This window comes from Pongo pygmaeus, chromosome 13 (assembly GCF_028885625.2).
Source record: "Pongo pygmaeus isolate AG05252 chromosome 13, NHGRI_mPonPyg2-v2.0_pri, whole genome shotgun sequence".
Classification (NCBI taxonomy): Eukaryota; Metazoa; Chordata; class Mammalia; order Primates; family Hominidae; genus Pongo; species Pongo pygmaeus.
The window spans coordinates 91,920,944-91,936,556 of record NC_072386.2 but is presented as its reverse complement, the minus strand read 5'-3'; the positions used below and the strand labels follow the sequence as shown (position 1 = coordinate 91,936,556).

General features: G+C 37.5%; 1 protein-coding gene across 4 annotated transcripts in view; it reads right to left on the bottom strand.

Moving 5' to 3' along the window:
- The window catches only part of RNF20 (ring finger protein 20), a 31,621-nt gene that overhangs the window by 12,469 nt on the left and 3,539 nt on the right, over nucleotides 1-15,613 (bottom strand). For all 4 annotated transcript variants that reach the window (XM_054500134.1, XM_063649769.1, XM_054500137.2 and 1 more), the window contains 12 exons: nucleotides 12,422-12,589; nucleotides 12,155-12,302; nucleotides 11,817-11,999; nucleotides 8,556-8,674; nucleotides 6,475-6,621; nucleotides 6,228-6,305; nucleotides 5,924-6,043; nucleotides 3,645-3,824; nucleotides 2,558-2,693; nucleotides 2,115-2,236; nucleotides 1,625-1,995; nucleotides 263-380 (listed from right to left, as the gene is read on the bottom strand). In XM_054500134.1, the coding sequence (XP_054356109.1) occupies nucleotides 263-380; nucleotides 1,625-1,995; nucleotides 2,115-2,236; nucleotides 2,558-2,693; nucleotides 3,645-3,824; nucleotides 5,924-6,043; nucleotides 6,228-6,305; nucleotides 6,475-6,621; nucleotides 8,556-8,674; nucleotides 11,817-11,999; nucleotides 12,155-12,302; nucleotides 12,422-12,589 (1,890 nt within the window). The remainder of the gene's footprint in view (nucleotides 1-262; nucleotides 381-1,624; nucleotides 1,996-2,114; nucleotides 2,237-2,557; nucleotides 2,694-3,644; nucleotides 3,825-5,923; nucleotides 6,044-6,227; nucleotides 6,306-6,474; nucleotides 6,622-8,555; nucleotides 8,675-11,816; nucleotides 12,000-12,154; nucleotides 12,303-12,421; nucleotides 12,590-15,613) is intronic.

Below are 15,613 nucleotides of genomic sequence, written 5' to 3'. Positions count from 1 at the left end.
GCAGCAATGAATTACATAGGAAAAACAAGGAATAAATACTTTGGAAAGCCTACTCATAACCCCAGTAATTCAGATATATTTTACCATCCCATGGAGCATTTTAAAATCTCTACTTCAGATGGTCTTTGAAAAGGCAGAAAATGTTGCACTTAAACACTTATTTTAAAGATAAAGAAAGAAATTATATCGTTGGCAAGTATAAAGGAAAATCTCACAAATGAAGATTTTAACCAGAAGGATAGGTAATAGCAGACTAGAATACCTCTGCCTTAGACTTCTTCTCAGCTGCCATCAGCTGAACTTTGTCTCTCTGTTCCTTTGGGGCAGAACGGTACATATCCAGCAATAGTTTCATCTCCTTTTGGCTCTCCTGTGCCTTCCTATGACAGGTGTAATAGAGGGAGGAGAACAATGTAACAAGAAAATAAAGGTCATCAGAGCAAGGGAATTTTGATTGAGCAGAATATTTTAAAACAGTTTCATTTTACATTTCATATCACACCTAAAAGATAAAATTTTGCACAGACTATCAAAAGACTTTTGGATATGCTTAGAAAGTACAGAGAAGTAAGCTGCATAAAAATGAATCATTTCTCCCTTCAGACAAAGTCCTCTAACAAAGTTATAAAACAGACATTTGTGTACTTGTTATATAGGCAAATTTCTATGGCCCCCAACCCTGAGTAACTGAGATTCAGTAGGTCTGGGGATGGAGTCCAAAAATTTAAACAAGTGATTTAAACAAGTCACCCAGATGATTCTGATACCACACCAGAAAAAAAAAAAAAAATGCCTTAGGGAGTTCAAGAGGGAGAAATAAAAGAGAAAAATTTGAAAGTCTGAGATATACTGTTAATCCTAGATTTGACAGCTGAGTGATTAACCATCAGCCAAAGACTAAAACTTCGCCTCTTATTAAATTACTAAACCTCTTAACTATACTTTTATATACCAAAAGAGTTCAAGCATTTCGAGCACAGTGGTCCCTGAAGTCCAAACATCAACAAAGGATCAACCATAGAAAATAAGGAGCAAGAAGTAAGCCGTTCTGCCAGAGAAGTTATTGGTTATACAGGAGGAGAAGAGCCAATGCATAAGGTTATGACACAGAAAAATTCACCAAGTTAAAGGTCTATCTTAGTGTGTCAATGTCTATAGGAGTAAATCTCCTAAGAAAGATATGGCATATTCACAAACTAGTTAACTCTCAGGCAAATAGATCAGATATTGTTCAAGTTACAGTGATATATAAATACTTCACTTGATATCATTTAAATTACAATTAACACCAGCAATCTGCTCAAATCCAGTGAAAAGCAGTAGTTAATTTCCAATAATTCTCAGAAGTATTACCTCAATCACGACATTCTTTTCCTTAATTTGGATTCATGAAAAATAAGGCTGCAATCATCGGTTTACTGATACTCGATCACTGAACCAAAGTACTAAACGGCCATGCAAGCGATTTTGGCTGTGCACTTGAACTAGACTTGAAACCAAATTAATTGTACAATCTAAAACATTACAACGATCAGACAAGCCATGCCATCAACCAAACCTTTCATGCATGATGTCTTAATCTTAGCTTTTCAGTCGAAACTGTTACTCTAAATGTGGCTCTTACTTGAGTTCAATCTTCAATTGTTTGATAATTTCTGCTTCCTTTTTCCTTCCATCATCATGTTTGCCTTTCTCTTTATCCTTAGCAGAATCTCTCTCTTTTTCTGACTCTTTTAGCTTCTGCTTCTCTCGTTCTCTCTCCTTCTCCTTCTCCCGTTCTCTTTCTCGTTCCCTCTCCTTCTCCCTCCTTTCTCGTTCTCGTTCTTCTTCATCCCGTTTAGACTTGATTTCATTGGCATCCTCCTGAGATGCCTTTGAAGCTGAGGACTGGGAGGATAAGTCCTCAGAATCTGGTTTTAGCTCTGCAGGCTCATCCTTAGGATCCTCAGTACTAGACTGGGACTGGAGGAGGGCACTACCACTACGCAGACGTGTCTGGGAGAATAAAGAAAAGAAAGATGCACATCTCTTATGATAACCACATTGCGCACCTCATTCAAAAACAGCTTTACGACATTAATAGCAATGATATTTATTCTATTCCTTCTGGTTACCTTGTTCAGGTCAGACTGGGCTTCTCTCAATTTCCGCTTATATCTCAGGACCTCCCCTTTCAGCTGGTGATTGTGATTCTGGAGGCTACTGATGAGGTGGCGCATCTCCCTGTTTATAGGGCCTTAAATACAGGAACAACAATGTTATGAGGAACCGTGGTAAGAGCAAAGGCACAAGGAGAGAAAGAACAGAACACATCAGGAGGCACTGAGAAATAGGGAGAATTACCAAATAAAAGATTCCTTCTCAGAAGATGAAAACAAAACTGGTCAACTTGAGTTAAAAAACAAACACCCAGGCTGTGAACCAAAATGAATTATAGGATTTAAGGTACTTAGGACTTCTGAGTTGAAGTCAGCATGAACAAACCCTGGGGTCTGTGTTGTATCTTTCAAGGAAGGTATTTACAGCAAACTACAGCATGGAGTAAGAATCATTATACCTGCTTGTTCATTGGCAGCAAGGGTCTGCTCAAATTCTATCCTCAGCATTTCATATTCCTTGCGGACCTGGGCCAGTGTATCTTCTAGCTGAATTACTTCAGTCCTCAGCTTCTTATGAAGACTAACCTCATCTCGCTACACACAGATAAAGGAACCAATAAAAAAATCTTATTAAAATGTAGAAATATCATCATATTCTGTCTCCTAAATTTGATCTATAAGAATCTAAAAAGAGAAAAATATATATCAATAACGGATTACTCTGAAAATTTCCAGCTCAATCTATACATAATGAAACCAGATATCTACAAAAGACTAATTTGGAAACTGACAGGATACTGAAAAAATAAAGAAAATGGCCACCAATTCTGAGAATATTAGAATTTAGTTGGAGAATTAAACTATAAAACAGTATATAAACATATGTAAAATAGTATTCAATTCATTTGTCAGGCATATATTAGAAGACCAACTATTATAACCATTACCTTAAAAACTATGGAAGATACAGAAATGAACATATGAATAAAAGTTTCTATCTTTTAAAAATATCATCTACTGGAGCCATTATATGCTTTTTGTTTAAGAAATGTAAGTAATTTTGCAGCTTCTACCCACTATTTTCTCGCATACACGTAAGCTCTAGCCATATTAAACTATTTCTCATGCTCTCTCATACCTTTATATATGCTGTTCTCATGCTGGGAATTCCTCTTCTCCTACTTTCAACTACCAATAATTTATCCTTAATATTCATACCTTACTTTTTCAAGTGGAATCAGGAAACTTCCACAGTCAAATCAGACACTCTTTTCTCATGTATCACATCTTTTGGCTATGCTGCCATTGTACCACATCGCATTCTAATGGATACTATTCTCCCACTACTGCAGACTACAAGATCTATGAGGGCAGGAATTCTGTTGTCTCATCGTTATATGCCCAATACCTACCAGAGTAAAGACCTACTGCCACTCTATGAATGACAGCTGAACAAATGAGAGATTAATTGCACGTGAGGGAGTAAAACTGTAAAATTTAGGAGGCAGGAAAGCTTATATACAAAAGACAAGGCAAGGCTGTTACCTCAATGAGCTCAACCTGGTGCTGGTGGGTTCCCCTGGTGCCATGAAGCAGGGTCCGAGCCTCATCCAAGTGTGCTTTCAACTGTAGGCTCTCATTATACAGGACGGAGAACTGTGACTGCATGCAGCGATATTCTGGAGTTTCCTTAACAACTTGCTCCACTGCACTCCGCAATTCCACCTTAGGAGGGCCCAAAGCAAAGTCATAAGCAGAATCTAGCATTGCCCCAGAGGCTAGACAGGAAGTAAAATTTTGAACTCACTGATGTCCTACACAAGAGAGACAATTTTATAAAGATTATTAAGTTATCTACCCATTGCTCTAATTATGTAAAATCTACCCCAAAATTAAATTAGACTAACTAGGAGATGGTACCTGGATATACTGTATTCTTTCCTCCTAGAATTGTTTTGATATGTGTTTTATATTCTGTGTCAAATGAGCCACCAGAAGAGTGAAATTTGTCAGGATATTTATTTTAAAAACATAGTTGAGGACCCCAGTCACTAACTTGTTCTCTTTAATAACAGTGACAGAGAAAAAAATTGACAGAGTATCAAAAATAGTTATGCCTCTCCTAAGCAACTATCTGCTTTAATTACTCAAACATTTTTAACTGATTTAACTTAGGTTGTTTTTGTTTTGTTTTTTATTTTTCAGTTCAAACATCTTTATTCATATCATTTAACCTAGAAACAAATTATAAAATAGAGATGACTATGATCGAAAGAGGAGTGAGGAAGACTTCCAGAATCTCTTTTCTTCTCCTAAGAACCTAAGAAGAAAATTCTTCTGGGCAGGTTTGAAGACCAACAGGATCACCAATCGTGTTTCTTTCTCTGTTTTGGTAGCAAAAAACTGCAGAGCCAAATCTGTGGAACCACTTCGGTAAGCACTGACATGTGAATGGCCTCCCTTCCACAGTATATATACACCCCCTGCAAACATCTTGTATACAAGCCCCACTTCAATGCATTTTGGATCCTCACCCTAGTTTACCCTACTTCTCATTTTTCTCAACAACTCCTACATTAGAGCACCTTGATTTAGTCTACATATCTTTGTACGTTGCTTTAAATCCTTTTCAGGACAAGGCAGGGTACGTATAATAAGTAAATATGTAAGTAAAGAAGTAGATATATCAACAAAACTTAACATTTTTTCTTTGTTCCCCCCAGCTTTATTAAGGTATAATCAACAAATAAAAATTATACATATTTAAGGTATACAATGTGATATTTTGCTATACATATACACTGTGAAATCATTACCACAATCCACCTAATTAACAAATCCATCACCTCACAGTTATCTTTTTGTGTGTGGCAAGAACATTTAAGATCTACTCTTAGCATATTTCAAGTACACAATACAGCATTAATTACAGTCACTATGCTACACGTCACCAGAACTTATTCATCCTGCATAACTAAAACTTTGTACCTTTTCCCCAACATCTTCCGATTTCCCCAACCCTGGTAACCACCATTCTACACTCTGCTTCCAAGAGTTTGACTTTTTTAGATCCCACATACAAGTGAGATCACGCAGTATTTGCCTTTCCGTGCTTGGTTTATTTCAGTTAGCATAATGTCCTCTAGGTATATCCATGCTGTTGCACATATACACACACACACTCACAAACAAACACACACCACATTTCTTTATCAATTCAGTGTACAGTTCTTTCATCTCCCTGGTTAAGGTTATTCACAATTTTTTTTAATGCTATTGTAAATAGGATTGTTTTCTTAATTTCTTTTTTATATAGTTTGTTGTTGGTATATAGACACACAATTGTTTTTGTATGTTGATTTTGTAGCCTGCAACTTTACTGAATTCATTTATAGTTCTAACAATTTTTTCGTGGAGCCTGTAAGGTTTTCTATATATAAAGTCATGTCATCTATAAACAGAAACAACTTTACCTCTTCCTTTCTGATTAAGAGGCCTTTATTTCTTATCCTTGCCTAATTACTCTGGCTAGGACAAAAGTAATGAGAATGAGCATCTTTATCCTGTTCCTGATCTTAAAGGAAAAGCTTTCAACTTTTCGCCATTGGGTATAATGTTGGCTGTGGGCTTGTTTTATATGGCCTTTATTATGTTGAGGTACACTTCTCTACACCTAATTTGTTAAGAGTTTTATCATAAAAGGTTGTTGGATTTTGTCTACATTTCTCTTATCCCTCATAAATACGCAGATTCACAACTATGTATATACGTGAGTTGATCAGCAAAACGTCTGATTTTACTGCCCTTCAGGGATGCGTTCCTACCTTCAGCTTTTCATTTTGTGTAGTGACCTCCTCAAAGTCTTGCCGAAGTTTCTCCAGCTCACAGAGACGGTTCTGAGCCAACTCTTTGTTCTCCTCAAGCTCTGCATTCATTTCCTCAAACTGGAGAGAAGCAGAAAAATAGAGAATAAATAAGTATTCTTCTTAAATCATTTCTAAGCTTCCTATCTTCACTGATTCACTATTCCAGCAAAATCCCATGATGTCCCTTGTGAACACAATCCTAAGTAGCTAAGCATGAAGGCTGACATAAAGTCCAAAACATGTTCTGAGTCACTGATTTTACCTTCCGAGCATTGATAGTGATTGTGCCGCCATACAGACTGCTCCCCGCTCCATACACCTTATAACCTTTGGAATTCACCTACAGAGAAGACAAAGATTCTTTAGTGAGAGACTCTAAGATTTCAGACTATAACCAATGTACCTTCAAAGGATGAGTTTTTTCCCTCAAGTACCATGCCCCAAGGTGAGTGTTCCTGAGAACACTCCTTAAAATGATTCTAATCTCCAAGCCATAAAACAGCACTGACCCGTTCTAGGACTTCTGCTAAGTGTCGGTTGAGTCGCTGTTCCCTCTTTCGAATTTTGTCAATATCCCACTGCAGGTCATCAATCATGGACTCCAGGACAGACACTCGTGATTCAGCTGTCTCCACTTTACTCTGCAACTTGGAGAACTACATCCCAAAGACAAACATTCAGAAACATATAGCAAAAGAAGACCAAATTCCACAATATTAACCCTTGCTTATGTGTAATTATAGAAAAGAGTCAAATAGAAGATACTTCACCCTCTTCCCAATGCATGATTATAAAAATGAAATCACAGATTCCTCCAACAATTCTGGGTCAGTTATAATCATGCAAACTTTAAGTCTAAAGTCTATGAGAACTCTCACACAAAGAAAAGACCACCTAAGATTCAATAATTTTTCTACCTCTGAAAAGCACCATTTCTCTGGACAGACCACAAACTCATAAAAATTTTGCAATTTTTGAGAGATAAAAGATAATACCTTTTGTTTTGTTAGGTAAATATTTTTTTCAAAAAAACCATTTTTACCCCCAAATTTCTCTCTCCACATTCCCACAAAAGGTAATCCATTCAGAACAAAAGGAAAACTTCCATACTCTTTTTTAAGCTCACCCCAGAGCAATCTAGAGTCAGATACAATACAGTATAGATTATACTATAATCTAGAGTCAGATACTCTAATTAGGAGCTATACACCAGCTAACACTATTTTAGTATTTTAACTACTAAACTATTACATGTTCACATTAATCTATATATACCCTTTGTGCTAGGTTTTAAAACATGACACAAAAATCCTTTGAAAGTCCTCCGAACAAGAGGTGGGAACTTTGTTCCCTCCTCTTGAATCTGGGTCAACTTTAGAGTCCCAGTGGAAATGGCACTACACAATTTTGAGGCTATATCAGAAAGGCCATGAAGGTTCTACCTGGTGATCTTGGGATGCTCACTGGAAGAAGTCAGCCAACATGTAAAAATTCCAACCATCCTGAGACTACCATGATGGAGAGGCAACCTGTAGGTATCCCAGTGGACAATTAACCCAGCTGACAGGCAGCATCAACAGCCAGCCACGAGAGCCAACAAGGATATCACAGTTTAGCAAACAACTGCCCTCCAGGTTAGTAATACTATCTGAGATTTGTCAAAGAGCTAGAAAAGGAAGACCTCTCCATCTTGGTAGCACCTAGTCAATGTCTTAAAACATGATAAAAATATTCTATTTTCTTACTAGACTCCAGTTTATTTATAAGGGCTACTACATTCTAACCCCTTTGAAGGTCCAGGATAATCCATATGAATTAATAAATTCCCCAGATGACATTCACGCAACCAGGCCAGCATGGACCTTAACACTGGAGTTTAGTAAACAAAGGCATATGAAGAACAAGAGCTTTGAAGTCAAACAGACCTACAGTCACAACACAGTTCAATCACTTTCTAGCTATGTGCCCTCAGAATAATCACTAACCTCTTTGAATTTGTTTCTTTGGCAATAAAACGGGAGTTGTTTTGCCATGAGAGATAACATTCATAAAGTGCTTAAATTCTAGGCACTAAGTAAATGGTAACTACTAAATTACTAATTAGCATGAGAATTCAGTGGCCAAACTAAGGTAGGGCAAATTCCAGTAGAATATATTTTGAACTAAATCAAAATGATCATCAGAAGTATCAGAAAAGTCGTTTAAGGACTATCATCACTTTATCTTGATCATTTTGTGTAAATAAATAAATGTCCAAATCTTGGCATGGTTTAATCATGGCATTATTTGCACCCAAGTTTAGACTGAAAATTGACATTCCTCAAATTCCTACGACATCATCAATACAGTAGTTTCTACTTCCCCATTCCCTGTGGAATTTCTACCACACCATTCCTCAATAACATTATACAGTCTTTTATATTTAGGGTAATTCATTATTTGGAGGTTTGGAGTTATGTTGTGTTTTACAAAATCCCCTATGATATGATAGGCCTTCTAGAGTAAGGTAATCTTTGAGGTGCTCAGAATTGTAAGTCAACGTCTGCCACAGCCCACTAGACACAGCCATCTCTCCTTTTTGGTTAAGTACCTCCTGAGACATGGTGCGATGCTTTTCCTGAAGAAGATCTGTCAATTCCTGTAGCCTCATATTCTCCTGTGCGAGGAAAGAGTTCAGCTCCTGCACTGCTTCCTCCACTATCAGAGTATCTGGGGAAGAAGAACTATACTTTAATTTAGCATCTATAGTATCTTTTTTTTTTGTTCTTTTTTTTTTTTTTTAGACGGAGTCTTGCTCTATCGCCCAGGCTGGAGTACGGTGGCACAATCTCGGCTCACTGCAACCTCTGCCTCCTGGGTTCAAGCCGATTCTCCTGCCTCAGCCTCCAGAGTAGCTGGGATTACAGGCGCGTGCCACCACACCGGCTGATTTTTGTATTTTTAGTAGAGATGGGGTTTCACCATGTCAGACAGGCTGTCTCGAACTCCTGACCTCAGGTGATCCACCACCTCAGCCTCCCAAAGTGCTGCAATTACAGGTGTGAGCCACCGTGCCTGGCCTATAGTGTCAAATTTTAAAACTGTGTATCCTTGGCCAGGTGTAGCAGCTCACGCTGTAATCCTAGCACCTTGGGAGGCCAAGGCAGGCCGATCACTTGAGGCCAGGAGTTCAAGACCAGCCTGAATAACAAAGCAAGAATCATATGCTCTTATCACATATTCTCATATCATATATTCTGAAATACTATGTTAGGGGCACTTGTGAAGCTTAAAAACCAAAATGTACACTACTATTTACAAAGCAGGTAGGCAAATCCACAGAACTTATTACACCAAGTTCATATGTTTAAAATTAGAGTTGCAAACACTATAGCTGAAATCCAAATGTTATTAAATGAAACCAGATACTCTCAGGATATATACCACCCGTCAGAGGGAGTTATCAGGAAGAAAAACATGCTTTCTCATATCACCTCTTGGCATTACTCTTAGTATCAATACAGAACAGGTTGGTCATATGGTGGTTTTCATGGTTTTCAAGCTAGGATTGCCCATCAGAATCACTTGTGGAACTTTTAAAATAGACATTTCCCTAGGACCTATCTCATACCTACTTAATAAGAACCTCCACGGGCAAAGCTAAAAATAAGAATATGCTCAGAAAACTCCCAAGGTGATTCTGATTCATAACCTGAGTTAAGAAGTAGAGACTGAATTTTAGTCCTCTCAATATCCTAAGCACTGAGGACAGGGCCTAGAACACAATAAAAGTTCAATAAATGTTTAGTGAATTTATAAACAAGCCCATAAATGCAATTCTTTTGAATCAAAGACCAAACAAACATGTGAGGGGGGATGAACTTTCAAACAAGTTACAACTGATACTATAATTCATACTTTATACATCTTTATCTCTTAGAAAGTTCAGTTTACCAATGGCAATTGCCTTTTGTGTTACAAATAATGGCATGGCTATTTGTAATGTTTCTACTTTTTAACTTAAACCTGACCTTAAAATGCATGCCATCAAATAGTAATTTTAAAGTCATTTGATATACTACTCATTTTATTCCCTTTTTAAATAAAACAATTTTTTCACTTGATATTCATTTATGAAATCAAGTTTAACATAGTCTATGCACATGGCATATTAATTACCATATTACTAAAATTTAACAGTACCTTCTAACTATTCAATTAGAGCCCAAGCAGAAAGAAGCATATGTGCATACACAAAGCACCATTATTTTATATTAGGTGAGAGGGAGGTTCACATTCATTCATTCCCCATTGACTAAACATCTGCTAGATGCCAGACGCAGTGCTAGAAACTAGAGAAACAAAGAAGAGTGAGCCAAACTACTGAACCAAGACACAGTTTAGCTGGGGACATGCAAGTAGATGTAATATATTAATACAAACGTACAAAAGTCTGAGAGGACATAAAACACATTGTTTAGAATGGTTATCTTTGAGAAATGAGAATGGGGAAACTTTTGTAGTCTACTTATTTGTATTTCTGACTTGTATATTTTTAAACGAGTATCTGTTTTCCTTATAATAAAATACACAAATGCATAATCTAATGGAAAAGCAAAAGAAACCCTTGACCAAATTTTCACAGGCCTTCTACAAGCTGCTTAATTCTGTTGACAACTTAGCCCAATTACCCTTAAAAGCAAAATTACAGAATAATACAATTCTTATATGCTCATCCAATGGTTCAACCTCCATTACATTCAACTTATTTCCTTCAGAAATGAAAGGTTAAACATCTTAATGATAAGCAGGGAAATTAAGATATTACAACTAGACCATGATTATTATTGAAAACATGAAATCAAGGCATTTTTTTTGCATTTGAGCAAGGTATTTATGCCACAAATGACTAAAGATGTAACCTAGCTACACAAATACTTTACTATACAAATACAAATTTTTGCATTAACTCTAAGTAACACAATTATTCCAAATAATTATTTTATTTCAAATACTCTTTCATCCATAGAATATTTTCTAACAATCCTTTTAACCATACAGATCATATGTCAACTCTAAAACCTGCGCCAACTCTTTTTGAAAACATTAGAGATAATGAAAAATGAAATAGTTAAGTAAAAATTAACTTTTTCAAGTCAAAATTCTGTAACTAATAAATTATTAAATAATACAGTTGCTATTTAAAATAAAGTATTATCACTGTAAATCAATAGCCTACATACACGATAAAAATATCCAGATATCAGAGCTGTTTATTAAATAATAAAGTTAATTCTGCTATTTACAAAACTGTCATTAATAGAGTGTATCAGTATAGAGCTGATAAACTCTTTCCTCAGCTTATTAAAGGACTGTCATGTGGCTCAAAATGAGAAGCATTGATAAAAGATTAATATGCCATAATGAAGACATTACCAGTAACACTGAAGGTTGGAATTTTTAAAAATTTAATTAAAATATGTAATCCAGGCACAGTGGCTCATGCCTGTAATCCTAACACTTTGGGAGGCCAGAAGAGAGGATCTCTTGAGACCAAGTTTGAGACCAGCCTGGGCAACATAGTAAGACTTCCTCTCTACAAAAAGGTTAAAATATTAGCCAGGTGTGGTAGTACGTGCCTATAATCCTAGCTATTCGGAAGCTGAGGCAGAAAGATTGCTTGAGTTCAAGGATGCAATGGGCTACGATGGTGCCACTGTGTTCCAGCCTGGGTGACACAGTGAAACCTTATCTCTTAAAAAATAAATAATAAATAAAAATAAATACATAAGCTTGCAAACTACAAATTAGCATGCAAAAATGAATTCTTATTCCTCCTCCACTACTCCCGCCCTCCAGGGTCTTGCCTCACCTCCACTGTTTAGTTTCCGGGATAAGAGCTCCACTTTTTCTTGCAATTTATCATAAACAGTCACAATCTGGGAAACGGCTCGGCGGGAAGACTCCACACGTTCCTGCAGCTGAGACTCCATCTCTTCACTGGAACTGCTGGCCAAAGTAGCAAGGAAAGAGAAAGCTGGCTCTTGCCCTTCCCCTGAGGACACAGGGGGAAAAAAAGAAGCCCCCCAAAATTATAAACTGGAAATAACAAAATTCATTTTTTTTCCATCAAATGGAAAGCCTCAAAGCAGAGCTCTACTTCAAAAACCCAGATAGCATGCAGTGATAGAATCCATCACGAACACTTGCCTCTCTCTCGGTCATCTTTACGCTCCTGATTGCTATCAGAGTCTGGTTCTGGTTCAGGCACAACAAGGGCTTTTCGTTCTGTGAGTAGGTCTCCCAAGCCCTGCTCCAGATCATAACGTTTAAGGATGATACGGATGTTTTCATCAAACTGGAGAAGGGTAGGTACAATTATGAAGAAACAAAGAATACAACTTTGGAAATGATGAGAACAGTAAGGAGAACTAAATTGGTCAAATAAAAATCTGAGCAAATAAACAAGTTAGCTACCTGACTCCAGTATCGGTTGACAATCAATAGTGAGGCATCATCAGTGGCCTGTCGTCGTTCCAGTTTTTCAATGTGCTCACGAAGTTCATCTTCAATGGCCTGCCGCTGATCCAACATTTCTGCCAGCTTGCGATTTTTGGTTTGCAGTGTTCGAATGTCTAGCTCCTCCTGCCCAGTAAACCAATCGTATTAGTCTCCACAAAGAAATTAGAAAAATGAGCCGTTAAACTCAACAAGGTCACAATTATTCATTAGTTATTTTCTATGAATAAAGCTATTGACTTTTTAAAAATCTTACAAGTAATTAAGAAGTAGAAGCAGAAGAGATAAACAACAGGTATATGATGGTGTGAGGAAAGAATAATACACACAAATACACCAGAACCTCAACCCATCTCGCTGTTCTAGTCACATGAACATCTACAAAGTAATGCTATTTTAAGGCCACCATCCAGCTAGATCACCTTCGACTCCAATCAACACTGTCATCTATCTCCTAAGCACCATCCTTCCTTCATTAAAGACTTCAGCACCTGGGTCCCTGTCTATCCCAGTTCCTGCCAATATATCTGGTGACTTCACCATACATGTGGACAAACCATCCAATCCTCTAGCATCTAGGCTGTCAGTTTTTCCAGTTCCTTCACTCCAATGATTATCTCCTCCACTGTGCTTCAGCCATGCATTTCAAAAGACACATCTCAGACTTTTGTCATTATCTGGAACTGTACCACATCTGAAATCTTAAATTCCAACTTCCCATTCCCTGAATAACACCACGTCTTTCCAGGTATCTCATGCCCTTAACCCAATATACCAATCCCTTTACCTCATCTAGATCTCCAGAATGTTGAATTCTTTTCTTTCTCCTTTTCGGTCTCCTTCTATCTCTGCTACCTTCCATATCTTAATCATATGCTATATAGTACATTCCTTCCAACACCTGCCTAACAGCCTCCTTGGTTCTCTGCCCTTAATCCTTTTATTCTATCTCTGTGAACAAACCCCAATCTGAATTAATCCAGTTATCTGGCTATTCCATTCCTGTACCCAGTATGCTGAGACTTCTAGAGAAGTTCATCAAACCACCGAAACCGGTGCCTTTACAAAATGAATTCTGAGCCTAAACAGATTTTATAATTGGTCCAGAAATATTTCTTTATCAAGTGAGCTATCACCCATTCTCCACCAAGGCAACATCAACCTCTACCAAACCCTGCTCCCTTTTACATCATACAAAACAGATGACTTTACTTCCTATTTTAATGAGAAAATAGAAGCCATCAGATGGAAAACACTTCAATTCCCCATCTCTTTGACCCATTCACACAATTATGCACACATTCTTAAAACCTCAGCTTGTGCTCAGGATCCTGTTCTCTTCTGTCTCTACAAAACTCTCACTCCATTAGTAATTTCACATCCCTCTCAATATTTTTCTCTCTCCAGCTCCTTCCCTAGGACAAGCCAGGGAGGGGTTGGTGGGAGGTGGGATGGGGGATATAAAAAGCAAAGAATCAGCATGTGGAAAAATAGTCTTACTTTTCTACGGAATTAATGAAATCATTATTTTAAAGTAACAATTGTTTATTACACCACCAATTTTTGTTTCATTTTTCTCTTTTCCATTTTAATTAAAACATTCCTAATATGCCAAAGTAGTCAACAGTTTTCCCACTGTACCAGTTCATTAACACTATTAATAAACTATATCCTCAAGCTCTTCTCTGAACATTGCCTTTCCCTTCTTGCTCTAACTGAAACTTGGATGAGAAACTGTTTCCCTGCAGGCTTCTCCAGTGGTGGCTATTTCTCTTCCACACCCCTTGAAGCCAGAGAGGGATGAATATCCTCCTTATTTTCCATTGCCACTTCCAGGCCATTACCCCACCTTCCTCCCTAAAACCTCCCACCTCTGCAGCTCATGCCATTAGCCTATACCACCTGCCGCCATGCTCTGTTGAATTCATCTGTAAATGCCCACATCGTTTCCTCATATTTCTCAAAGACTTAGCACCTAGCTTATTATCACTCTCCAATACTTTTCCTGTCTTCATTCTTAATGATTTCAATATCCATATAGATAACCTTTCCTGTACTTGAATCATCAAGTCATTGACCACCTCTTCACCAATGATCTTGTCTTCTACCTCCTTCAGCCACCAACTCCCACATTTAGTCTTACTTGTACCTACATGTCCTCTATAAGCTCAATTTCAAACACCTCATTCTTCACAACTACCACTATTTTTCCAGCTCACTCTCTCCAGTTTCCTTACTCCAAAAATTCTTTAACCTCTCCAGGATCTACAATCCATTGGTCCTATACCTTTCACTTCTCTCACCTCCTTCTTTACTGAACTTAAATTCTATGATCAGTCATTATATAGTCATCTACTTTACAGCGATACTCCTTTATAAAGCATTGTCTCTACTCTTTTTCCTAATTCCTCTCCCCTCATATTCTCTTAAGCTCACTGAAAACAGGGTGCCATCTCCACTATTTCACCAACATAGGTGTTTTGGTACCTCCAATGAACTCTCTATTATTAAATATAACACCTCAGTCCTCCCTTTACTCCCTTTGTTCCAACTGAAACCTGAATGAGAACATCAGCAGCACCTAATCAGCTCCTTCTTGAAATACTTTCTTCATTGAGCTTCTGGGAACCCATTCTCTCTTACTACCCTCTTATCTCATTGGTCCCTCTTTGTTTGTATCTTTGATTAGTCCTTTCTCATTCCTTGACATGAAAATATTGTAGTGCCCCAGCAGACCTCTTTATGCTTATTCATTAAAGGAGTCTGTAGTCTCACAGATGTAACCACGACTTACAAAATGACGATTCCCAAATGTACAGCTTTAGCCCAGACCTCTCTCCAGTATCCAGCTTATTAACTACCTATCCATTCAGAGGTCAAATAAATATCTCAAACTTATATGTCTCAAACCAAACCAAACTCAATTCATCCTCCATGACTCCCAAAAATCTGCTCCTCTCATACACTTCTCTAGCTCAATAAGTAAAAACTCCATTACTTTCAAAATCCTGGGATGATCCTCCCTCCTATCTTTCATGTGAGTTATCCAATCCATCAGCAGATCTTATCAATGCTACCTCCACAGTGGTCGAAGCCACCATGATTTCTCATTAAGATTACTGCAAAGGCCTCCTATAGCAAAAACTCTGT